The sequence below is a fragment of the Kogia breviceps genome, chromosome 1 (genome assembly GCF_026419965.1).
Source record: "Kogia breviceps isolate mKogBre1 chromosome 1, mKogBre1 haplotype 1, whole genome shotgun sequence".
Lineage (NCBI taxonomy): Eukaryota > Metazoa > Chordata > Mammalia > Artiodactyla > Physeteridae > Kogia > Kogia breviceps.
The window spans coordinates 83,533,170-83,558,797 of record NC_081310.1 but is presented as its reverse complement, the minus strand read 5'-3'; the positions used below and the strand labels follow the sequence as shown (position 1 = coordinate 83,558,797).

At 45.6% G+C, this 25,628-nt stretch overlaps 1 protein-coding gene across 8 annotated transcripts in view; it reads right to left on the bottom strand.

Annotated features, from left to right (window-relative positions):
* Nucleotides 1-4,394: 4,394 nt before the first annotated feature.
* TUFT1 (tuftelin 1) overlaps nt 4,395-25,628 on the bottom strand; it is a 45,285-nt gene continuing 24,051 nt past the window's right edge. For 2 of the 8 annotated variants that reach the window (XM_067036082.1, XM_067036092.1), the window contains 11 exons: nt 23,602-23,641; nt 22,717-22,803; nt 21,690-21,779; nt 19,674-19,739; nt 16,234-16,347; nt 12,356-12,484; nt 11,685-11,779; nt 8,678-8,783; nt 7,717-7,800; nt 6,751-6,851; nt 4,395-5,970 (listed from right to left, as the gene is read on the bottom strand). In XM_067036082.1, the coding sequence (XP_066892183.1) occupies nt 5,907-5,970; nt 6,751-6,851; nt 7,717-7,800; nt 8,678-8,783; nt 11,685-11,779; nt 12,356-12,484; nt 16,234-16,347; nt 19,674-19,739; nt 21,690-21,779; nt 22,717-22,803; nt 23,602-23,641 (976 nt within the window). In that variant the 3' untranslated portion in view covers nt 4,395-5,906. The remainder of the gene's footprint in view (nt 5,971-6,750; nt 6,852-7,716; nt 7,801-8,677; nt 8,784-11,684; nt 11,780-12,355; nt 12,485-16,233; nt 16,348-19,673; nt 19,740-21,689; nt 21,780-22,716; nt 22,804-23,601; nt 23,642-25,628) is intronic. The other 6 variants (XM_067036087.1, XM_067036098.1, XM_059080762.2 and 3 more) reach the window with 3 other exon arrangements.

Here is a 25,628-nt window from a genome sequence, read left to right as displayed (position 1 = left end):
TCCAACTGACACTCTGATTGTCCTTTTGTTTCTTAGCCATCTACCTGCAGGTACCACCCACAAGTCTGAGTTCTGCCCTCTGGAGCTAGGTGGAGTGAAACTGCACCTCCTTCTACAGGACAAATTTTCATCTCTTGGAGACTGCTATCATGTTTCCATCAGCCTTCTTTTGTCCTGGCTAAATAACCCCGCTGATAGGATGAAAATGTATCTGGGAGAAATTCAAATGACAGTGGTGAGGTGGGTGGATTTGGGGCAGGTTAGGCTAGAGGTGGGGTACCAGTGAGGACTGGCTTCTGTGGTAATCCAGGCTTAAAGAGATGGGCTAAGATGAGGATACGAACTTGGGAAGGGGCAAGTCTGGGAGATATCTCAAAAGAGGAAACATTAGGACATATTGACAAACTAGATATAAGGAATAAAGAAATGCAAAGAGTCAAAGATGGCTCTAAATCACTGAAGAAAGTGATTCTCTCTACTAAGAGGAAGTATGTGAGTTGAAAAGGGAAGGTAGTTTCGAAGGAAGTCAATTTTGGTCCTCCTGACCCTGAGATTACAATATATCCAAGGAGACAGATCTACAGACTAGTGGTGAGATAATAGAAAACATATGTATTGTTCTGTGCCCTGGGTTCCTGGCACAGGGTTCCTAACATCCTTGTCAACTCCTAAGTGATAAATGCACTAGGATCATCTTTTATTCTAATGAGGGGACTCCGGCCGGGCTCCTGGATGGGGGCTGATCACAGAAAGACCAAGCCATGATTAGAAGCTTGGAATTCTCAGCCCTGTCCCCCACTTACCCAGAGAGGGGAGAGGGGCTAGAAACGAAGTTCACAATTGATCATGCCTGCATGAGGAAGACTCCATAAAATCCCAACAGTATGGGGTTCGGAGAGCTTCCAGGTGGGTGAGCACATCCTTATACTGGGAAGGTGATGCACTCCAACTTCACTGAGACTGAACCTCCTGAACTCGGGACCCTCCCAGTCCTCGCCCTATGGATCTCTTCATCTGGCTGTTCATCTGCATCCTTTATTATATCCTTTAATAAACTGGTAAAGGTAAGTAGGTGATTCCCCTGAGTTCTGCGAGCCTCTCTAGCAAATTAATCGAACCCAAGGAGGGGGCTGTGGGAACCTCTAGTTTGCAGGCAAGTCAGACAAAAGTCCAGCTAGGGACCTGCTACTTGCAGTTGGCATCTGAGGTTGGGGAGGGACAGTCTCTTGTGACTGAGCCCTTAACCTTATCTCCAGGTGGATGGTGTCAGAATTGAGTTAAATTGTAGGACACCCAGCTGGTGTTGCAGAGAATTGCCTGTTATAGGGGGAAAAAAACCCACATACTTGGTGACCAGAAGTGAAGTGTTCTGTGTATGTAGTAAAGGAGACATACAGGTGAAAAACTGAGTTTTTACTAAACATCAGTGTTTTTCCAATTTTCCCCCACAATCATATGTTTTACATAGCAGGCCAGTTCAAACACAAACACATAGAAATAGATGTAAAACAGATATAAGTGTCCTCAAACTCCTGCAGACATATGCGAGTTTGGCCTAGAATACCCCCCCTGAATTGACAGATTAAGTCAAGAGGACAAATGACTTCCTTCTCCTCAGCTTGTGAGATCCTGTGGTCTAAGACCTGGCGACCAAATACCCCGTCAGGAAATTAATTATCCTACCACCATCTACCCTCAATCCCATGTCCCAGAGGGCTCCAGAGGAAGACAGATTCCAGAAGAAAGGCCACACACATTTTAGAGTTCAAAGTAGGTCTCACTGCCAACCCACAGAGCACACAGAGTTAGAAATTTCTCACCTTTTAAAAACACATCTCCTTTAGCCTCAGGCTAGATAAGGATTTTCCTTGGAGAAAGAGGGGCTAGAGAATATTTAGGTCTCCAACTTTGAGTTTCAAGGCCATGGGGCTTAGAACTGGGACAGGGAAGATAGGAAACACTTTCTCCTTGCGAAGTGAGAGTCCTAAATCGAAGCATGGAAAAGAGGCCAAGGGCCCTAGGCTAACATCTGCTGTTGGGTCAGAGCCTGAACAAACTCAGGCCAGAGCTCCGCAACGCTTGGCAATGAGGAATGAGGGAGCCCACGGGATTAGCAGAGGCCCCACAAAAACCAGCAACACACATTGAAGAGCTGATTAAAGACAGAAATTTGCTTTTCTACCCCAAGGGATATTACCCTCCTCAGTCAAATTAAGTTGCTTTAAGCCATATCATGTCAAAGCATCTTTACAGAGTACATCTTGGAACGTTTCATAATACAAAATTTTTTTAAATAGAGTTGAAAATAAGCCAATCAATTTTTGGCTTTAGATACTTAGTTTTAAAAAAGAGGAAGTGAGAGAGTAGCACTGACATATATACACTACCAAATGTAAAATGGATAGCTAGTGGGAAGCATCCGCATAGCACAGGGAGATCAGCTCGGTGCTTTGTGACCACCTAGAGGGGTGGGATAGGGAGGGTGGGAGGGAGATGCAAGAGGGAAGAGATATGGGGATATATGTATACATATAGCTGATTCGCTTTGTTGTACAGCAGAAACTAACACAACATTGTAAAGCAATTATACTCCAATAAAGATATTTTTTCAAAAAAGTTAAAAAAATAATAAAATAAAAAACTGAAAAAAAAAAAAAGGTCCAATGTACCATTTGGTTGAAATACCATGTCCCTGTCAGGCTTTTTTCTACTCAGGGAGGGGACAAATGAAGAGGTGGGAGGACAGGGGCAAGGAGTGCTCCTGCAAGCTTTTCCCATGTTGGGGTGATGCTCCGGGTTTATAGCAGCCTGCTGATGATGGCTGCGTGTCCGGGCAGCTCTCAACACCCAGCTCAAATAAACAGGCCGTCATGGCAAAGGTCCCAGGGAGTCACACTCAATCTTCCCTCTGCAACATATTCAAGGAGCACAGAGGAGTTGACTTACAAATGACATAACGCAGGCAATAAACAGGCTGCTGAAGTCAGGAGCAGTTTCTCACCACGCCCTTTCTCAGGCTCTGGGCTCTGCTTCGCTCTCCTCCAGTCCCCATTCTCCATCTCTAATGGAAAAGTTGCCAGTTGCCAGGAAAGTTACCTTTCCCTCAACTACTTTTTCTTCCCACAGACCCTTCTTAGCCCCTGTTCCTTTCAGCAGTGGTACAACTAAACTTGGGGAAATATACACCAGGGGCACTTTTTGGTCCCAGGAATCTCTTAGAGCTCTAGTTCTTTTTTTTTTTTTTTTTTTTTTTTTGCCGTGCCACGTGGCTTGTGGGCTTTTAGTTCCCTGACCAGGGATCGAACCTGGACCCAAGGCAGTGAAAGCGCAGAGTCCTAACCACTGGACCGCCAGGGAACTGCCGTTAGAGCTCTAGTTCTAATCTCCAGAACGTTTCCAGACCACCTCATTATCTCCAAATCGAAGCTCTGCTCTCCCACCACATCCTTGAGACCCATCCCAGAGCCTCCCTCTCCTGTGCGGTGGCTCACTCGCTCCTGTCTCCTTCCAGCCATGCAAGTCACCTTGGCACCTCAGGCAACCGCACCCTGCTTCCACCCTCTTAATATTCCGGAGAACAAGCACAGTCTAGATACACCCAGGCCAAGCAAGACTTCAGAGAAGGAAGAGAACCCAGGCTGTCAGAAGACAAACCCAGGTCTGGAATGGAAGGTTTCCAGTACATCCTGAAGCCTGGATGTGAATTAGCTGAGAAGCAGACAGGGTAAGAAAAGTCACAAGAGGAAAATTTACATTCTTTTGATTGAAGGAGAAAGGGGACTAGAGAGGAAATGCGGCCAGGGATGACGGGGGTTCCATTTCTAGTTTCTTTGGTCCAGGGAAGATTCGTGTAAATTTAGCTATGTCCGCGTTGGGCCCTGCAGTCAACTACATTTTTTGGCAGAAAGAAAAAGATGATCAGTGGATTAATTGAATGATGCCTAGAGATAGCCAAAAACTAAAGCCTCAAACAGCTGCAGTCAGCATCTCCAGAGTACTTTTCATTTCTGCGAAGCACATGGAGTTAGTCATCTCCCTCCAGTGCTGATTGGTAAATCTCTAAGTAATCACAGGACCTCTGTCTGTGAGCAGATCTTTTCCAACTGAGGAAGACACGCAGTGGCCAACCTTAGGGATCCCACAAGGTCACCACCCCAGACAGGGTCAGAGCTCAAGTTAGGGGCTACCTCCTGCAATGGGGACTCAGACCATGGAGCTGAGCTGTTTAACAGAGATATGCTAACTCCTCTGAATGCCACAAAGTCCCCATATCATTGTGTTGGGGATGTCTCCATACCTCCCAGATGTGGACAGCAGGGTACCCATCTGCAAGAGGCATTAAAATTATGCTCTTTCATCCTCCCTGAAAAGTGAAAAGAAACCAGGCCAGGAGCTCAAAGAGACACATTAACATAATTTATTAAATTCACCCCACAAAGAACATGCCGCAGGAAAGAATATCAGAACTGGAAGGGCCTATGGAGATTATCTGGTCCAACTCCCTCGTTTCACAAATGGGAATGGCGTGAAGAACACCAGAACACCAGAACACGATGGACAAAGCCAGCATGGGAGCTCAGCCCTGATGCAAAGAAACCACAGACTTAAGGCTTCTGGTTTTGAGCCAAGTAGAACCTAAAGACTTAATGTTTATTTTTCATTTTTCTGTGTCCTAGGGTACAACATTCTGATGCTTATCTCCTCCTTAAGGCTGCAGGAAGAGCCCTAAAGAAACTCCATGAGTGGCAGGTTCACTCAGAGCCAGCATAACAAACTGACTGTGGAGCAAGAGGGGTACAGAGGGGTTAAGGGAAGAATTCAATCCCTCCTGACTGCTCTCTTCCCTGGAACAACAGACACTCAGACCCCGATGCTTCAGGGCAAATATGTCAATACTTGCCTTCCTGAGGTTTGGAGGAGGAAGGGAAAAGCAGCAGGAAAGAGAGAAAAAGACTATGACATCATTCTGAAATCGACAAGTCCACTGGGAACACTCTTTTCCCTCTGTCGAGCAAATCCAAACACCAAGGGAAGGCTGTAGAACTCTGAACTCTGGTACTTAATCAGTTGTGAGATGTAAGCAAAAACACCAATAACTTAGCAAAATAAATACCATATGAGAGTTTCTTCGCTGCAACTGATGTAACCCAGTGAAAACAGTTTTTAGGGTCTTAGTCGAGAAGAATGAGGTGTATCTTGCACCACAACTTAGGGGGAAACCCTAAGAGATTCTGGGAGTCTTCACAGCAGACAGAAGTCGCCCGTAACTGTCTGTGGCCTCACAGAACCTTTCTGCTAAGAGCTACTCCCTGAAGGACATTCCCCCTCCCCAAAAGACAAGGCTGTCCAAAGTTGAGGTTCACAGGCCATGACAGGTAGCCCCATTGTCTGTCTGCAGGAGGCCCGGTCAGCATGGGCTGAGGGTGGAGCAATTAGAAAAACAAACAGTTTGTTGCTAAGAAACTGCGCTGTGTTTAAGGAAGGAACTTCATGCCCCCAGGACACTCTTCAAGCACTGCTGACATCTGTGCCTCCAGCCTCTAGGGCTGAGGTAGATCTTGTCACCTCTCCTGACCTGCGGGGGGCCTGGCTTCTGGGGCAGAATAACCGGCCCGGGCTACAAACTCCAGTCTACAACAGAAGGGAGGCTCTGCTACAGAGAAAAATAGTAACTATGGGAATAAGGCTACTGTCCTGGGTCCTGTGGGCAGGATATCGCTGGCCTCCAGAGGCTGCAGTGTCCAAAGGGGGAACTCATCGCCCATCCGCCCAGAGTAAAGGATGGGCGTTCGGAACCATGAAGGGAGCAGTTGGGAAGTCAAAGTCAGGGCCGGCAGCCTCCAGGGGCGGTGGGCTGCTCCTCAGGCCAGAGGCACCAGCAACAGCAGCATCTTGTCTCCTTCAGCTCATGTTTCCACCACTCGGATGAGAGGCATGGGCTTTGGGCTGGGGGGCTTGGCGATCCTAATGCTGAAAAGAAAGTCGGAAATGCTGAGTGCCCTGTTGTTGCCAACCCTTCACAGAGCCGCCCCTCCACTTTGCCTCTGGATTCTACCCTGCCCACTGATCTCTTGGTTCTAATGCCTTGAAATAGTAAGTGTCAGTGCTAAGAGATTAGGGGACTGGTACTTTTGTCTGGTGGCAGAGGTGGGGAAAAGAGAAGGCGCAGCTGAACACCTTAGGAGTAGGTATGGCTGTGATTGCGGGCCTCTCACTGTTGTGGCCTCTCCCGTTGCGGAGCACAGGCTCTGGACGCGCAGGCTCCATGGCCATGGCTCACGGGCCTAGCCACTCCGCGGCATGTGGGATCCTCCCGGACCGGGACACGAATCCGTGTCCCCTGCATCGGCAGGCGGACTCTCAACCACTGCGCCACCAGGGAAGCCCTGGCTGTGATTCTTGATTTTTTTTTTCAGTCTTGGACCTTTTTGTGAATCTCTTGGAAACAAAAGGCCCTCTCCCTGGAACTATGCCCTTACTACACATTCACAATTTTTGCATACAACTTCAGGGGGTTCAGGCGCCTCTAGCATTGTTCATGGGCCTCTTTGGGGTTCTGATATCAGGCTCTACTCTAACCTGGTTAGAAAGTGGTTCAGGTGGAGAATGGGTCAGATTCGAGACTGAGAGAATGGAGCTGGATTTAGAAGAGCCTCATCCTGGCCTTGGCACTAAAGGTCTCCTTCCCATGGCTCTGTCCCTTTTTCCTTCACTTTCTACCTGGGGCCCACTCCATGCATGCCCACTCACCTGCCCAGGTTCTCAGTCTTGATCCGGTTCTGGGTGCTGAAGTTGCCATTACTGATTTGTTTCTCTATCAGGTGTTCCATCCGGTCGTGCATCTCTAAATTCTGTAACACAAGTTATGAGATTAGAATTGGGCTTCCTCTGGTTTGCCCCATGCCACATTTAACCAGCTCATTCTGGTCTCCACCTCTGTGCGCTGCTGTCACCCCCACCCCTACCTTGTGTGCCACCAGGATGCCCTCTCCCTCCTTCCCTGAAGGTGTATTCTCTCAATAACTGTGCAGCACTGATCATCTCCTGTAAATCCTCTCTATACATTTCTTGCATATAATTTCCTATAGTCTGCTGAGATATTTACTTATGTTTGTCCATATGCTTTTCTATAAAGTATTCTTACGTATTTTTAAAATGTATTTTATCTATAAATCTAGACTGCAATCTCCCTGGAGATAAACAACTCTGTCTCCCATTTCTTTTTATCTCCCCCACTAGCTGGGACCCTCACACAATGGCTGCAAAGCAATCTCAGGTAGTCAGTCAATGGACAGGAAGGGCCCTGAGGTATGGTAGAAATCAGACCAAGAACTCATTAGCTAATCGAGCCCATCGCCTTAGTCAAGGAGAAGACTCCACCTATAGAATGCATCCTCCTTCAAAGCTCAGCTCCACTGTCAGCTCCTCTGCCAAGCCCATACAGTCAGAATGAAGGGCCGGCCTCCATGCTGCTATGTGGCACAGGACTTGCACCATGAGGATATATCCTTTCAGAGTGGGGACAGGTCTTAACTACCTGAAGAGTCTTAGAAAATGTTCACTCAGCGGAACTGAAGATCAGTCAACCACCCCAGCTACTCACTTCCGAGCAGCAGCTAGACAGGATCGAGACCCCCCTCCAGAATCTCTCCCTCCCTATGTCCAGTTTTTTCTTCAGGAGTCTGCTTCCTTCCCAGGGCTGCCCAGAACACACACCTCGGCTTCCAGGTAGGCAATTTTCTCCTTGAGCTCCTGGATGGCAGCGTCCTTTGACTGTATCACAGCTTTTGAATTCTGGAGCTGCAAAGATGTGGCAGACACTGGAGCTCATTCTGAAATGCCTCATTACATACTCATCGCACTTTGCCCCCCACTGCACTGCCAGGGGAGCCAGCAGAGAAAAAGGGCAGAGTTTTGCAACTCTCACGTGACTGGCTTAGCTTTTCTATAAAAGCCTTGTTTCAGTCAGTGTTAAACTCTTGATTACCCCAGGTGTGGGGGCAGGGGTTTGAGGGGAACACCACTCTGATAATCCAAAGTAATGGATGATTCAAAACCCATTCCATTTGACTTTGGGAAATACAAATTAGGTATTGGTTCAAGAGATATTTAGTGAGTGCTTACCATATGACAGGCCCTGTTCTAGAGAATGGGCAACAGCAGTGAACGAGACAGAAAAATCCTAGCCCTCATGGAGCTGACATGCAGCAACTATGCCCTCCCAATTAGGGTATCTTAAATTCTCAAAACAATTCTACAAAGTGGCATATTCTGAGTGTGCTACCCTAGCTCAGGCAAGGGAAGGCAGAAAATGTGCATGAGGTGCAAAGGCTGAAAATCTACACACAGATAAGTGAGTTTATTGCAACTTAATTACTCATTTACCAGCACTCTTCAAAGTGTGGGAGAGAATAACCTCTTCCTTCTTCTCCCATGGGAAAGCACAAGGCAAATAACCAAAAAAGTAGGGGAAAGATGGGAGAAAAGCAAATCCCAATCACCCTAACCTAGTAATCGGTTGCCATAAATGTTCTATGGGACACTTAATGAATATAAGCCAAGATACCCAAGAGAATAAATCAATAAAGGTGTAGACTTGACAGGAAAACAGGGCTAGACAATGTGGAAACTTCCAGAGGGGGTAACCCAGAGCAGGGTAAGATCTAACCCTGCTTACCTGCTCTATCATTTGCCGGACTTTCCGCTGCTGGCTCTTAAGCATGTCATCCAAGTGGTGGATCTTCTCCCGCAACCCAGCCACTTCCTTTTCGAGGTTAGCAGCTCTGGGGATTAAGACCAGAAGGCTGAGGCAAGGGGAAAAGATACATTCTCCACCCAGTCACAGTAAGGGCCTTGGGCTCAGGGGGTTTCGATCAGGCACGATTCCCTCTGCCTGATTCCTCAGTGGTCTGCTGTAAGGAGGAGGTGGTGGGACACCTTAGAACAATACATCAGAAGCATCACTAGAGATCATCTAGTCCAAATAAGGGAACTGAGGCTCGGAAAGATAAGTCATTCTGGATAGTTCTACGGGTAAAACTAGAGCCAACAGGTAGATGTTTCAAGGAAGGAGTTCTTATATTAACACGGGAAAGACTTTTTCAGTATTAAAGTTGTCAGAAAGTGGACTGCCTTGAGTGTAATGTACTCCTCCTTCCTGGAAAGATTCAAGTACAAGCTGGGATTATGATACCCTAGACCATCAAGCTTTGGCAGGGATTTTAAATCAAGAGAGAGATAAGATTTGAGGACCCTTAAATCCTCTTCACACAAGTCTGTTTCTAAGTCTCCTGATTCCCAGACACTGCTGTTTCCTTCTCCTCTTCTAAGCAAACTGGGCCAAGATCTCCAAAGGTCAGGCGGCTGGGGAGAGTGTCCAGGAGTTCAGAGTGCTGAAGAATTGCTGGTACCCATTACTCTCTGGGTCTGCCTGAGGAAACAGACAAGCGCCCACTGCTAGAAGATGGGCAGTGCTCAGCGTGGGGGACAGTGCAATCTGAGCCTCCAAACTCATCCTTCCTAAGCTTCAAACATTCTAAGTTGTCACCCTCAGCTCTCCAGTGCCCTATTACTCAGTCTCCTTTTATTTAGAAAATCAGCATTTATGATGCACAGCTGTCACTTGCCATCCCCAAGTCTCGGTTTTGGATTATCTGGTCTTTTGTGTTTCTCCTGCTCCTTCCACTCAGTCTCTTGCCCATGAGCACCTCCACCATTGAGAAGGGAGTGCTGAGTAATTTAAAGCAATTGTGGGGCTTCCCTGTGGCGCAGTGGTTAAGAATCCACCTGCCAATGCAGGGGACACGGGTTCGAGCCCTGGTCCAGGACGATCCCACATGCCACGGAGCAACTAAGCCTCTACGCCACAACTACTGAGCCCGTGCGCCACAACTACTGAGCCTGCACGCCACAACTACTGAGCTTGCGCTCTAGAGCCTGTGAGCCACAACTACTGAGCCCGTGTGCCTCAACTAATGAAGCCCGTGCACCTAGAGCCCGTGCTCCGCAACAAGAGAAGCCACCACAATGAGAAGCCCGTGTGCCACAACGAAGAGTAGCCCCCACTCGCCGCAACTAGAGAAAGCCTGTGCACAGCAACGAAGACACAATGCAGCCCAAAATAAATAAATAAATGTATACAAAAATAAAAATTTTTTTTTTAAAAATAAAGCAATTCTGCTGTGAAGTCTGAAAGAAGGCTACAATACAATGTCTGCATTTTTCATGCCAGGCAGGCCTAGATCAAGGATATCCCAAAGGAGAGAAAAGGACCCCCAGCAGACTGAGGGGTCCAAGAAGGCAAGAATTGTGTCTGTTTATCTTGGAATTCCTTAGAAGGCCCTTCAGGTAATGTCTGTTGAACTCAGAAAGGTCCAACTTATACAATAAAGTCCAGACCAATATACTAATGTTAAATTTGATTTACCGGGACTTCCCTGGTGGCACAGTGGTTAAGAATCCACCTGCCAATGCAGGCGACACGGGTTCGATCCCTGGTCCAGGAAGATCCCATATGCCACAGAGCAACTAAGCCTGTGCGCCACAACTACTAAGCCCGCACTCTAGAGCCTGTGAACTGCAACTACTGAGCCTGTCTGCCATAACTACTGAAGCCTGTAAACCTGGAGACCATGCTCCGCCACAAGAGAAGCCACCACAGTGAGAAGCCCACGCACTGCAATGACAAGTAGCCCCCGCTCGCCGCAACTAGAGAAAGCCAGCATGCAGCAACGAAGACCCACTGCAGCCAAAAATAAATAAATAAAATAAATAAATTTGTTTTAAAAAATTTGATTTACCATCTGAGATCTTCTATATTACTTGCCAACAGTGGAAAAAATTTCTAAATTCGTGAAGGTCCAAGAATGGCTCAATCTTTGCCCTGTAGGTTTCACTGGTCTGGGGCCTCTGATCCCCTCTGATCAGAGGGAATTCACAAAATCCTCTAACCCTGGAGTAGAAAGGATCTCAGAGATCCCCTAGATGCCACTGCTGACAGGTGGGTCTCAGTTTCTGAGATGGTTCAGATGAAAGAAGTTCAGTATCTCTCCACGAAGCTGCTCATTGTATTTTCATCAGCACGACTTGTGAGGAAAGTATTCAATTTTACCCTCAGATAGTTTACAGTTGGTTTTTGCTTAGGGGTTGGGGGGGGGTAAGCTGTGGTGTAATAATACCACTTCCACATCCAGTGTGACAACCAAGGAATGATGTGCCACAACAGCAGACACTTTACCAGCTCCTGCTTGACCCTGTAGAAGCCCTTTCTTCAGGTTATTACTCCCTGGAAAATGAGCTCCTTGGAGATGGCAGCCTCCCCAACAGTATCTCCCTGGGCAGGGCCCCACACTGAGCAGACACACGGTGAGTCAAAGCTGGAAGATCTGGGCTTCCCTGGTGGCGCAGCGGTTGAGAGTCCGCCTGCCGATGCAGGGGATACGCGTTCGTGCCCCGGTCAGGGAAGATCCCACATGCCGCGGAGCGGCTGGGCCCGTGAGCCATGGCCACTGAGCCTGCGTGTCTGGAGCCTGTGCTCTAAAACGGGACAGGCCACAAAAGCGAGAGGTCCGCGTACAGGAAAAAAAAAAGACCTGGAAGATCTGAGATCAACACCAGCTCCTCTTCCCCAGGTCTGTGCCCTCCCCTCCCTGCACCCCAACCTCACGGTGAACCAGAGTCCTTACTTTTCTTGTTCTGCTCGGCAGTCAACCTTCTTGCTCCGAAGTTCCTCCAGAGCTGTCTCCCCTTCCCTGACCTTCGCCAGTAAGGCCTGATGCTCCTGGATGTGCCAAAGTGAAGAAAATCTAAGATGAGGAGATGGCGACAGTTCCTGTGTTTGGGGTGAGATGGGCACTAGGGCTGGCAGTCAGCCCCCGCTGGGCCTGGGACAGCTGCCAAAGAGCAGCAGCCCAAGCTGCTTTGATGGGGCACTCTCCCCTCTCCACGATAACCCTTCCCACCCCAGCACATAGAAACTTCTCAGCCTCACCCAGCTGCCCAGAGGGAGAGTCTGGCCCTGCACTACCCAGGCCCCCCTGCCAACTATGGCTACCAGTCCCCGAGAAACCAGGCTGAGTGGCTCCTGAAGAACCATCTTCAAAGGCCAAAGGGCAGCTATTCAAGAACCCGCCTGAAATGGAAATGGGTTCAACTCTATTTGTCAAGGGCTAAGTTAGACTGAGAAAGAGCTTCCCGTTCCTTAAGGGCTGAAAGGTCCTCGAAGGTATTTGCTGGAGGAAGCTATGAAATGTGCTTTTCTGGAGCTGCTCAGAGAAGGACAGTCCCTGCGACCACCTCAGTCAATCCCAGGCGCCTTCCGGCCCAGGAGTCTGGAGAACAAGACTCCAACAGTTACCGTCTCCATTCCTAGAAAGCATCTCTGCAGCTCCCCGACTTCCGCCTCCTTCTGCCCGACTCTGTTCTCTGCTCTCTGAAGGGCCACCTGATTCTGTTCTGCTTCTCTCTGGTACCGACTGAGTGTGACCTGTGACACAGGATGGGGATGCGTTAAGCATGCAGAGGGACAAACATGGATAAAAACCTTAGGAAAAAAAAAAACCCAGAGGGGGACTGCCCTGGTGGTCCAGTGGCTAAGACTCCGCGCCCCCAATGCAGGGGGCCCGGGTTCAATCCCTGGTCAGGGCACTAGATCCCACATGCTGCAACTAGGCGTCCCCATGCCGCAACTAAAGATCCCACGTGCCACAACTAAAGATCCCACACGCCACAACTAAGACCCAGCACAGCCAAATAAATAAATAAATATTAAAAATAAAAAAAACCCAGGGAGCTGGGTGCAGTGATGTGAGGAGGGAAGCAAGCCTGATGAGCACACTGCTGTCTCCCACTCACTGCTCCAGGGCCACTCAGGAGACTAGCAGATTAACTCCACTTGCAGGGTTCATTGTCACATAGTTGATCAAGCTCTACTTTAGAGTGACACCTGGAACCCACAAGCACTGCTTTCCAGATGGTTGACTTCGTCAACATCCCCACCAGCCCTCCAGTGCCACCCAAGCTTAACCCAGTGTTTCAGCTTTCCTCCTCGTGCAAGCGCAAAAAAATCCAGGGCAGGAGATCTCCATGTCCTTCCTTCTGTCTCCCACTCCTCCTTGTCCTCACTTCCAGCCATACTGTAAAGGTCAAAATGGCACCCGGAAGGGCTACTAGCACCAGGAAGAATTTGCTCTTTGTCAAAGATGATAAGCCAATTTGGAAAGGAGAGAAGCAGAATTTGTAGTGAAAAAGTAAGAATTTGCCTCCTTTCCTCCCACGTGCATTTTGTCAACTCCAGTCATCCTTCAGGTCTCAGCTTAGACACCCCTTCTTCTAGGGAGCTCTGAGCTCGGGTGAGGAGCCCTTCCTTGTGTGTCCACAGAAGACACACAGCCTTCCCTCTTATAGCACTGAGCAGATTTTGCCCGGTCACTTGTGTACACCCCCCAGGAGACCATCAACTTCATGATGGCAGAGACCTTGGGCACCGTTACCTTTCCAGAGCTCAGCACAACACTGAGCACAGAGCCACCGCTCCATAATATCATGAATGGAATTGATGGTCATCTAGTCCAACCCTCTCCTTTCACAACTAAAGATCAACTGACCTATTCAAGGTTACACAGCCAATGAATAACAGAACCCGGTTACTTCATCATCCATTTCAATGCTTCCCAGATACCCCATATTGACTCCCCAGTCAGTTACTAAAAAAGAATCCATGAAGCCTCCGGAAAGCCTAACCAGACCTGGTAAAACAGAACACCAGCAACCAGTCTGTCTGGCTCCTCCCAAGTCAGAATCAAGGAGGAGAAATCAAAGCACAGGGTGATGTGTGATGGGATGTGTCCATGCTGCACACAGCTCTGTCCAGAGCAAACTCACGGCAGATCCCTCCTAACAGCCAGGAGCCAGTAGAACGGGAAACCATGAGGTTTTCCTCATGGTAATTGACAACCTTGCCCTTCCTACCCCGCATATTCAGAAAGGAGACCAGAAAGTCTAATTCACCAGGAGAGACAGAGAAAAGCCTTCAAATGTCTCGTATTGGCCTGGAACAGGCCAGCCCCATGGGCGGGAATGTAAAAATAAGGTCTCTCATTTCTGTACACAAACATTGCACCCAGGTTGATGTGTGCTCGGAGTACAGCATTAATGGCCACAGATGATCCTCACACCCAGCTGTAGGATCACAAAGGAAAAAAAACACACTCCTCTGCCACATCAGTCCCATAGCTCCAGCCAGCTCTGCCCTAAGGGAACCTCTTAATCTTAAGAGGGTGTGGTGGCCTACCCCAACAGTGGGAGAAACCCAAGGAGCATCTCCTATCGCAGGTGGGTGCTGCATGCCTTGGGGTTAAAGGGCAGCCCCCTGTAAGAAATGGGTGTGTGGTTAACAGCTGTCAGGGGTCTTCTAGCCTTGGGCTTTTACTCAGGACACTTTTGCTCAAGCTTTGAGCCCCCTGTATGCTGCCAAAACCAACCAGTACTTCACAGTGTCTCTCAATGTAGAAATTTCTTTCTAAAATTCACAGTCTGGTCAGTGCTACAGCCTCGAGCTCCCCTTCCTCCTGTTCTACTCCAAGAAGGTAAAGCTGGTCATTGAACCAATTCACTGTCAACCAAATTATACAAATTGTGGAATCTGAAATAGATACAACAAACTCCTTTACTGCACAGCTACTCTGTTCTGAGACAAACTAATCTTAGTATTACCCTAAGCCCAAGTTATTTAGGATAGGAAAACCCACGTGTTAAACTGATCACTAAGAAAAACATAGGATATTTTTTATTTCTAAAACTCTTTTGAGTAATAAATATACTTACATGTATTACCTCATTCAATCCATACATCAAACCTGTGAGGTGTATTTCATGACCCCTTTTTACAAAAGTTGAAACTGATGGTTAGGGAGGTTAAACTACTCACTCAGGTAAGACTTCGACTACTCTTGAGGCAGTTGATCACTCTCACTGCCCTTCATCCTCACCCTCAATACACCTCTCAAAATTCCCTCTCTTAGGGAATTCCCTGGCGGTCCAGTGGTTAGTACTCCACGCCTCCACTGCTGGGGGCCTGGGTTCAATCCCTGGTCAGGGAACTAAGGTCCCGCAAGCCGCGTGGCGTGGCCTAAAAAAAAAATTCTCTCTCTTAGTCCATGAAACAGAAGAGTTCAGGCTGGGATTCCTCTTTCCAGCAGACCCTGGCAAGCCTGGGCAGGGCAGGATCCTATGATTACATATTTCTGACCTAAAAAGTACTTTACGTGTGGGTGAACAATAGCAGATAACAGATGGACACTCTCACATAGAGCAGCTAGGAAAACTACTCTGTTTGCCCAGTGTACCTCATCTTATACCCAAAGAATTGTCTGGAATGCATGGAAGACGTCAGAACCTTTTAATAGTGGGGGGCTTTCTCTATATAGAGATTTTTGTATTTTTTTTAAATCTTCTACATTAACCTAGTATTACTTTTATAACAATAATTGAGATACTCACTCAAGATCACAGAGCTCTGGGCAGGAGTAAGGATAAATTGGGAATTTGGGATTAACCGATACTACTACTATATATACTGGAGATAAACAGCAAGGACCTACTGTATAGCCCAGAGAACTATATTCAATACCTTGAAATAACCTATAATGGAAAAGAATCTGAAGAAGAATATATATATGTGTGTATATAATGGAATCACTTTGCTGTACACCTAAAAACACTGTAAATCAACTATACTTCAATTTTTAAAAAAAGATAACAGAGCTCTGTGTTGTACATACAACCAAGTCTTGATCTAAAGTCCCCTGACTCCATGGGCACAGTTCTTCCTAAGACCACACCAATTCATCCACTCATCCTGTCCACACTTAAGAGGCACACACCTGATGCCAGCTATTGTCCCAGACACTGGGGATGCAGTGGTGAACTTGACAGCAACAATCCTTGCCTGCATGGTGCCTAGAGCCCAGCAGTCCTTATAGAAAGGACTTCTGAAGTACCTGCTCTCCCAGACCAGCATCACCACTCAGCTCCAGTTGAGCAGAGACTCAAGAGCTAGCTTTAGACAACAAAAACGATAAATATCCAGGAAAGGGTAAAGCAGACAGGAAGTGCTCCAGGCCGCAGAGCCTAGCCTTTCCAGTTGATGGCACTCCAGCCAGGAAGACTTCATCTGCACCTGTATCCAGTGGCCCAACCCTTAGGGCACCCTTCTCCCCAGATCCCAAATCTCACCTCAAAATCCACACGGTCTGACTGGTGCTGCCGTTCAGCCTCCTGCAGCTTGACAAGCAAGTCCTGCACAGTCCTCCTCAAGCTCTTGACATCTTCATCTATATAGGTGTCCACCTGCAGCCAAAGGAGGGAAGGGAAGGTGAAGTTACTATGTTTGTGATTTGGTAAGAGAAAGTCCCCCTGACAACGCACACTTGTTTGGACCATCTTGCTCAGACCACCCTCACAAAAGAATTCACATCACACAAGGGGAGAGTTAGTCAGTCATAGGCACCAAAGAGTTCTGAGTTATTCATATGAAAACACTCTCATACCCTAAAGAACTCAACTAGCTTCCAATCACCTGATTATTTTAGGACACACTGTAGTAATTCTTATACATGTATCAACTGATTAATGAGCAGGTATGTTTATGCCGTTCTCATGTGTCTGTCCTGCTTCCACCAGACTAGAGCTCTCTGAGAGCAGGGACCATGTTTCACTTTGGACTACAGTTCCCCAAGGGCAGGGACTGTGCCACACTCATCATGAGGGGCATGTCCCAAAGACACGTCTTTTGTGGTTCTCTGCACTTAGCACAAAGATCAGCAGATAAAGGGTTACTGACAGATGGGCAGCTTAAGGCAAAAGCATCCAATAGGTCCAGGAATCTGATTCGATGGAGGAAAAGGTGTCTCACTGAGGTTACTGTGAGTCTCTCCACCAGGCACACCCAAACTGGCATGTATGCTCTCGCCCTCATCTCTGCTGCACTTCAGTTACCAGCTCCCTTGAGTCTGACAGAAAAGTCCCTCCCAGTCTTGCACAGCAGGAAGTAGCAGCACCTTCAAACCAGAGCACAGAGCTCAGCTGGGAGGAGGGGACAGGGTCCCTGGGTGGCTGTGTTATTCCCTGAGTCCTGTGGGCCTTGTTTCGCTATCTGGGAAGCAGGGAGAAGATTCCTTACCACGTCCTGCCTTACAGCCTGCCTCAAAACTAAGATAATATCCGGTAGGGCTTGAAGCTTGTGAGAAGAAAGGCTGAACAGATAGTGCGAGGTGTTATTATAACTTGTTGCCAACAGCATATTTGACAAATATGGTGATTCGGGGAAGGGAAACATCCAAACTGCACATCTAAAGTAAGGGGCTAGAATCACAACATTCCAAATCCAGCCGTCAGTAAGTTATCTGGTCAGTTCCCCTATGTCTGTGCCTACGCTGCTGGGCAGGTGAGAATGTTTGAAAAGGCTCCTCCTGGAGCACAACTGTTATGTGTTTCTTTCAAATGGCGTTCTCATAAGACTCTCTGATGACATGGAAAATTTTAATGATACAGTATGAAGAGAAAAAAAGAGAGTTATAAAACTTTACATGCAGGAGCTAGAGACAACAAACCAGATTTTAACGCAGCAACATAGATTGAGCCTAAAAACATGGTGTTGTTACAAAAAAGAAAAAGAAAAAAAAAACATGGTGTTGGATAAAAAAGGAAAAAACAGAAATACAGCACAAGTCCACTATTATGAAAATTAAAAACGGGCTTCCCTGGTGGCAGAGTGGTTAAGAATCCGCCTGCCAATGCAGGGGACACGGGTTCAAGCCCTGGCCCAGGAAGATCCCACATGCCACAGAGCAACTAAGCCCGTGCGCCACAACTACTGAGCCTGCGCGCCTAGAGCCCATGCTCCACAACAAGAGAAGCCACTGCAGTGAGAAGCCCATGCACTGCAACGAAGAGTAGCCCCTGCTCGCCGCAACTAGAGAAAGCCCGCATGCAGCAACGAAGACCCAACACAGCCAAAAATAAAAACAAATAAATTAATTTTTAAAAACGTATTTAATAGGCATACTTAAATCATATATTGAATATGTTAGAGTGAGTACCTTTTGGTGGGGGAGACAAAAAAAAAAAAAAGTGAAAGCAGTGAGAGGCCTTTATGGGACCAATGATGATAATGAGCCCTGAACTGATGGGAAGGTCTGATTCAGCTCTGCACTTGAGAGCCAAACAAACCTAATCCAAAAATATACCTGTCCAAGCAAAGAAATGCTATATACAGTCTAATCTCAATATCATAAATATATATTTGCACTGAAGGAAAAACAAAGGAAATCTCACCAAACTGGTTTTTCTCTGGGTAGATTACAATTGATATTTTTTTTCTTCTTTCAACTTTGCTGTGTTTCTGAATTTCCCTAATTTTCTACAGTATGTGTGTCTTATATTATTATGTAATCACAAAAAATATAATAACAAATATCATTTTTTTAAAAAGTACAGGGCTTCCCTGGTGGCACAGTGGTTGAGAATCCGCCGGCCGATGCAGGGGACATGGCTTCGTGCCCCGGTCCGGGAAGATCCACATGCCGCGGAGCAGCTAGACCCCTGAGCCATGGCCGCTGAGCCTGCGCGTCCAGAGCCTGTGCTCCACAACGGGAGAGGCCACAACAGTGAGAGGCCCGCATATCACAAAAAAAAAAAAAAAAAAAAAGTACAGCCATGTTTATTTGTCAATTATACTTCAATAAAGTTGGGGGGGGAAAGAAAGTACACCTATGGAAGGAAATACTTTGTCATTATTCAAAAGAATGAGACAGAGTTACACATACAAATATGGAAAGAAGGTTATATATACCTTTCAGATTAAAAAAATTAAAAAGCAAGCAAGAAATAATGTATTTATCATGACTGCAATTGTGAAAAGTATGTGCATATTATATACATACATTTATCCATGTATGTATATATGGTACATGTGTATATATTAGTATATACACACACATACACATATGGCTTTTAAATATGGTTGTCTGTGTATAGAAAAACACTCTAGAACTTTAGACTAGAATATTAGAACTAATAGAACTAATAGGCTAAATATTACAATCACATGAAGAGCTTTTAAAAGTCCTGATGCGTAGGCCACACTTCAGACCAGTTAAATTACAGTCTCTAGGGATGGCATGCAGATATTGCATCCTTTAAAGCTCCCAAGGCCATCCTAATGGGCAATGAAGGCTGAGAAGCACTGCTCTAAAAGGACCCACCCATGGGAATTCCCTGGCGGTCCAGTTAGGACTCTGTGCTTTCACTGCCAAGGGTGTGGATCCGATCCCTGGCCAGGGAACTAAGACCCCACAAGCCAGGCAGCAAGGCAAAATAAATAAATAAATAAATACATAAATACATAAATACATAAATACATAAATACATAAATAAATAAATAAATAAAAGGACCCACCCACTTCAATCTGTTAATCTTGAATACTTACAAGGAGTGGGATTGGGAAAGGAAAATTTCCACTTTATACATTTCTCCTTTGTTTGAATTTTTACAGCAAGTAAATATTACTCTCATATTTAGTGAGAGAGAGAAAGCAATAAACAAAAAGATCAGGAAGGATTATTTCCTGCCTCTTGGCCAAGCAGTAGTTACCACTATTTTCCCTGTTACCTACCTCAGGTAGGCTGCTATGTGGGGTCAGGGGACCTTGACTAAAGCCATTTGGCTTTTCTGTCACCACCTATTCAAAGAAACATAAAATTGGTAGTGAAAACAGTCCCAAGCAATCAACTTTGAAACATTGTTCTCCTTGTTTTTTTTTTTAATTGAAGTATAGTTGATTTACAATCTTGTGTTAGTTTCAGGTGTACAGCAAAGTGATTCAGTTATACATATATATATACATATTCTTTTTCAGTTTCTTTTCCCTTATAGATTATTAAAAAAATATTGATTATAGTTCCCAGTGTTATATAGTAGGTCCTTGCTTGTTATCTATTTTATATATACTAGTGTGTATATTTTCATCCTGAACTCCTAATTTATTCCTTCTCCCTGCTTTCCTCTTTGGTAACCATAGTTTGTTTTCTATGTCTGTGGATCTATTTCTGTTTTGTATATAAGTTCATTTGTATCATTTTTTTTTAGATTCCACATATAAGCAGTGTCATACATTTTTGAAACATTATTCTTCTAAGAGTTCAAATCTTAGATAGAAAGACAGAAAGAGGAGAGAGAGAGAGAGAGAAGGGGGAGGAAGAGGAAGAAGAAAAAGAAGGAAGGAAGGAAGGAAGGAAGGAAGGAAGGAAGGAAGGAAGGAAGGAAAGAAGGAAGGGGGAAAGGAAGGAAGGAAGGGAGAAAAGACATCTAGTGCTCTGTGGGAAAACGGAGAAAAGAGGGAGTGGAGAAACATGTGCAGCCTTGAGAGGGAATACTCTATCTAGCCTTGTTGGGAGGAGGAAAGAAACCCCAGGCTAAAATCTTTCAGCAGACTGGAAAATGTGCAGGCCCATTCCTTGCAGCCCAGGAAATACAAGCAGCTGTCTGCCATAAACAAAGAGTTTCCTTTGCCCCTCGGGGATCCTGACAAGGTCTGACAAAACATAAATCAAAAGGGGAAGCGGCATTTGCTGCAGTTCTTTCCAATGCAAAGCCTGATTAGTCATCATACGACTGTCCTTTTGTGTAAACAAGGTGCCTGGACTTCTGGGCTCTGAACACGTTAGGTTCTTCAGTCACCAGACAAAGCATCTCTCACCAGCCAGATGTGAGCTCAGGCAGTGAAAGTCTTACCTCCAGCCAAAGCAAAATGAATTAGGGAGAATCTACCACACAGGCCTAGCACATGCCCAAGACAAAGGGTAATTTTGCTGGCACTAGCTGCTAGGTCACTCTTCCCTTTAGGAGAACGAGGACAGGACCTACTGGAGAAGGACCACCACAACCAAACCAAAAGCAAATGAAGGAGACACAGCTCGGAATCTAAGGGAAGTTAAGGGTGAAGTCATGGAAGAGAGTTCTGCTCTCCTGGGGACATTTCTATCCTCAAATTTTTGAAGAACTGAAAAACAGGATCCCAGGATCATCCATCCCAAGAGGGATTCTCCTATCAGTTTGGTCTAACAAACATTTACTGATGACCTTATGCATCCCAGACCCTGGGCTGAGGTGTGGGGACACAGAGACAAGGGTCAGGGAGTGAACCATAACCTGGAGGAGCTTCCTGTCCCAGGGTAGAGATAGCTGTAGACACAGACAGTAATAATAGACAAGGACCAAGACTTCCAATTTACACCACAAGCATTACCAAATTAAGCAAGATCAGCTTATGAGAAGTTTGGATTTATAGGTTAACTGTCTCTTTATAAGTCTTTGTATTACAAGAAGATTGATCACAGAATCCTTATATATAAGATGGCCTGCCATTAACTTAATAATTTTATTGATATAAATTCAATTTTTGCACATGTTTTAGGAACAGGTGTGCTTGTATGTAGGCTGATTAGTGTGAATACAAGTGTCCATCTGCTGGAGAGCCCTAACAAGGTTTTGAGTGCTCAGAGAAGCCAGCATCATTTGTATTCTCGCCTTTCCTGGCAGCAGCATTAGATTCGGCTCCCACTGGGTGACTGGTACATGGCACAACCCCACCTCCTCAGTGGGGACCCAACCATGGACCATTTCCTATTACCTGTATCTCCTGTTGATGGAGAGAATCTCCTGGATTTCTGTCAAGCTTCCTACTTATATCCTCCCGGAGCTTCTGCAGGCAGTTCCTGGCCTGGGAGGAGAGGGCAAGAAGCTTTAGCTTTGGGAAAGAGAGCACACCAACTCACCCATCTTTGTGCCTATCCACAACCCATACTCCTATGAGTCAGGTACTGTTCTAAATACTGGTTGGGAAAGGAGAGATTCTAGTCAAGTGGGGCTGCAACCCAGCCCCTCCTACACAAGCAACAAAATAATAAAAACCGTGCCCTGGTGTATCTAACATTTTAGTTGTGGAGACACACAACCCAAAAGACAAATAAGTAAAACATGTAATATGTCATGGTGACAAGTGTCAAGGAGAAACATGAGCCAGAGTGAGGGTTAAGAAAAGTGGGGAGGGGACTTCCCCAGTGGTCCAGTGGTAAAGAATCCACCTTCCAATGCAGGGGACACAAGTTTGATCCCTTGTTGGGGAACTAGGATCCCACATGCTGCAGGGCCTGTGCGCCTCAACTGGAGAGCCTGCGTACTGCAAACTGCAGAGCCCACATGCTCTGGAGCCCATGCGCCACAACTAGAGAAGAGAAAACCTGAAGGCCACAACTAGAGAGGAGCCCACGCGCCACAACGAAAGATCCCGCATGCCACAACGAGGGTCCTGTGTGTCGCAACTAAGACCCTATATAGCCAAAAAAATAAATAAAAGATAAATTTTAAAATATGTTTAAAAAAAAAGAAAAGTAAGGAAGCAAGGCTGGCAAATTTAGGTAGGATGACTGGGGGGACAGTGCTAGGTGCATGGTGCTTGATAAGTATCTGTTGATTAATGGATTGGTTGATTAATGGAAGGATCAGAAATGATATTTACACATGAAGGGGCATGGTGCTTTGGAGATACGAAGGGAGCAGAAGGGAGAGAATGATAACCTACAAAAGAAGGGAGCCAAAAAAATATGAGGTTCAGAGAAATGACCTAGGTCATTTCCACAAAGGGAAGGGGTGCCCACCTCCTGGATATACTGGACCTCACTCTTCAGCTGGTTAATATTCTTTTCATGGATCATCTTGTCTCCGGACTTCCCCTTCAAGTACACCTGAAATAAGGAAAACAACACTAATTAAGAGACCTCCAATGGAAGCAGCCTAAATGTCCACTGACAGATGAATGGATAAAGAAGATGTGGTGTATATATATATACACATACACACACACACACACACACACACACACACACACACACACAATAGACTATTACTCAGCCATAAGAAAGAATGAAATAATGTCATTTGCAGCAACATGGATGGACCTAGAGATTATTTTACTAAGTGAAGTAAGCCAGACAAAGAAAGACACATATCATATGATACTGATTATATGTGGAATTTAGAAAAATAAAATGATACAAATGAACTTATATACAAAACAGAAATAGACCCATAGACAGAAAACAAAGTTATAGTTAGCAAAGTGGAAGTAGGGGGAGGGATAAATTAGGAGGTTGGGATTAACATATATATACTACTATATAAAATAGAGGACTTCCCTGGTGGCTCAGTGGTTAGGAATTCTCCTGCCAATGCAGGGGACATGAGTTCAACCCCTGGTTGGGGAAGATCCCACATGACACGGAGCAACTAAGCCTGTGTGCCACAACTGCTGAGCCTGCACTCTAGAGCCTGCGAGCCGCAACTGCTGAGCCCACGTGCAGCAACTACTGAGGCCTGCATGCCTAGAGCCCGTGCTCCACAACAAGAGAAGCCACCGCAGTGAGAAGCCCGCACACCAGAACGAGGAGTAGCCCCTGCTCACCGCAGCTACAGAAAAGCTTGCACACAGCAACAAAGACCCAACACAGACAAAATAAATAAATAAATAACCAACAAGGACCTACTGTATAGCACAGGGAACTATACTCAATACTTTGTAATAACCTATAAGGAAAAAGAATGTGAATCACTTTGCTGTACACCTGAAACTAACACAACATTGTAAATCAACTATACTTCAATAAAAAGAAATCTCCAGTTAAATTAACTCCACATAGGCAGCCTCATACACTGCTGGTGGAAGGGTAAATTGTGACTACCTGGGCTTCCCCAGGTAGTGGTTGAGAGTGGTTGAGAGTCCGCCTGCCGATGCAGGGGACACGGGTTAGTGCCCCGGTAAGGGAGGATCCCACATGCCGCAGAGCGGCTGGGCCCGTGAGTCATGGCTGCTGAGCCTGTGCGTCCAGAGGCTGTGCTCCTCAACTGTAGAGGCCACAACCATGTACCAAAAAAAAAAAAAAAAAAAAAAAACTGTCACTACCTTTCTGGGTGGTAATTTGGTAATTCCGATCAGAAGACTTAAAACTATATTTATTCTTTGGGGGCTTCCCTGGTGACGCAGTGGTTGAGAATCCGCCTGCCAATACAGGGGACACGGGTTCAATCCCTGGTCTGGGAAGATCCCACGTGCCATGGAGCAACTAAGCCCATGCACCACAACTACTGAGCCTGTACTCTAGAGCCCGTGAGCCACACTACTGAGCCTCCATGCCATAACTACTGAAGCCCATATGCCTAGAGCCCGTGCTCCGCAACAAGAGAAGCCACTGCAATGAGAAGCCCGTGCCCTGCAATGAAGAGTAGCCCCTTCTTACCACAACTAGAGAAAGCTCGTGCAGCAACTGAGACCCAACTCAACCAAAAATAAATAAGTTAAATAAATAAAAAAAAATTTTAAACTATATTTACTCTTTAACCTATCAAATCTATTTCTGGAAATTCATCCTAATGAAATAAATTTAGCTAAACTAGCATAAATACTCATGTACATATATGCAAATTCATGGAAAGGGGGTTGTAAAAGGGGATTTACACATTTTTCTCTGTATATCATGCTTGAATCTTTAACAGTTGAGAAAGTATTTCTTTATCACTTGTATTATCAAGCACATTCACAAATTAGTAACATATATGCTTGACAAAATATTGTTTATGGTTGCAAAAAAATGGAAATAGACAAAATATCCAATAATGGAGGATTAAAGAAATTATAGTATGTGTATACTAGAACACTATGCACCCATTTATGGATACAAAGATGTTATAAACTACCATTAAAGGTGGGGCAAGCAGGGGACTGCCCTGGTGGTGCAGTGGTTAAAACTCCGCGCTCCCAATGCAGGGAGCCTGGTCAGGGAACTACATCCCACAGGCATGCCGCAACTAAAAGTTTGCATGGCACAACTAAGGAGCCGGTGAGACACTACTAAGGAGTCTGCCTGCCACAGCTAAGACCTGGTACAACCAAATAAATAAATAAATATTTTTTTAAAAAAAAAAGAAGAAAGAAAAAGTAAAAAAAGAAGAAAAACGCACAGAATGGGAAAAAATTAAAGATTTTTTTCAAAATCATATATCTGATAAGGGTCTATTATCCAGAATATATAAAAGAGCCCTTAAATCTTAACAATTAAAACACAATTGAATTTTTAAATGAGCAAAGGATTTGCATAAATATTTCTCCAAATAAGATATACAAATGGGCAATAAGCATAAGAAAAGATGTCATCAGGGAAATGCAAATTAAAACCACAAGATACCACTTCACATCCACTAGGATGGCTATAATCAAAAAGATGGACAATAACAAGTGTTAATGAGGATGTACAGAAACGGGAACCCTCATACCTCACTGATGGGAATATAAAATGGAGCAGATGCTTTGGGAAAAAGTCTGGTAGTTTCTCAAAAGATTAAATATAAATATAGAATTACCATATGAGCTAGCAATTTCACTACTGCTAGGTATATACTAAGAGAACTGAAAACATACGTTCACCCAAAAACCTGTACATGAATATTCAGAGCAGCATTATTCATAAAAGATAGTGGAAACAACCCAAATGTCCATCAGTTGATGAATGGGTAACAA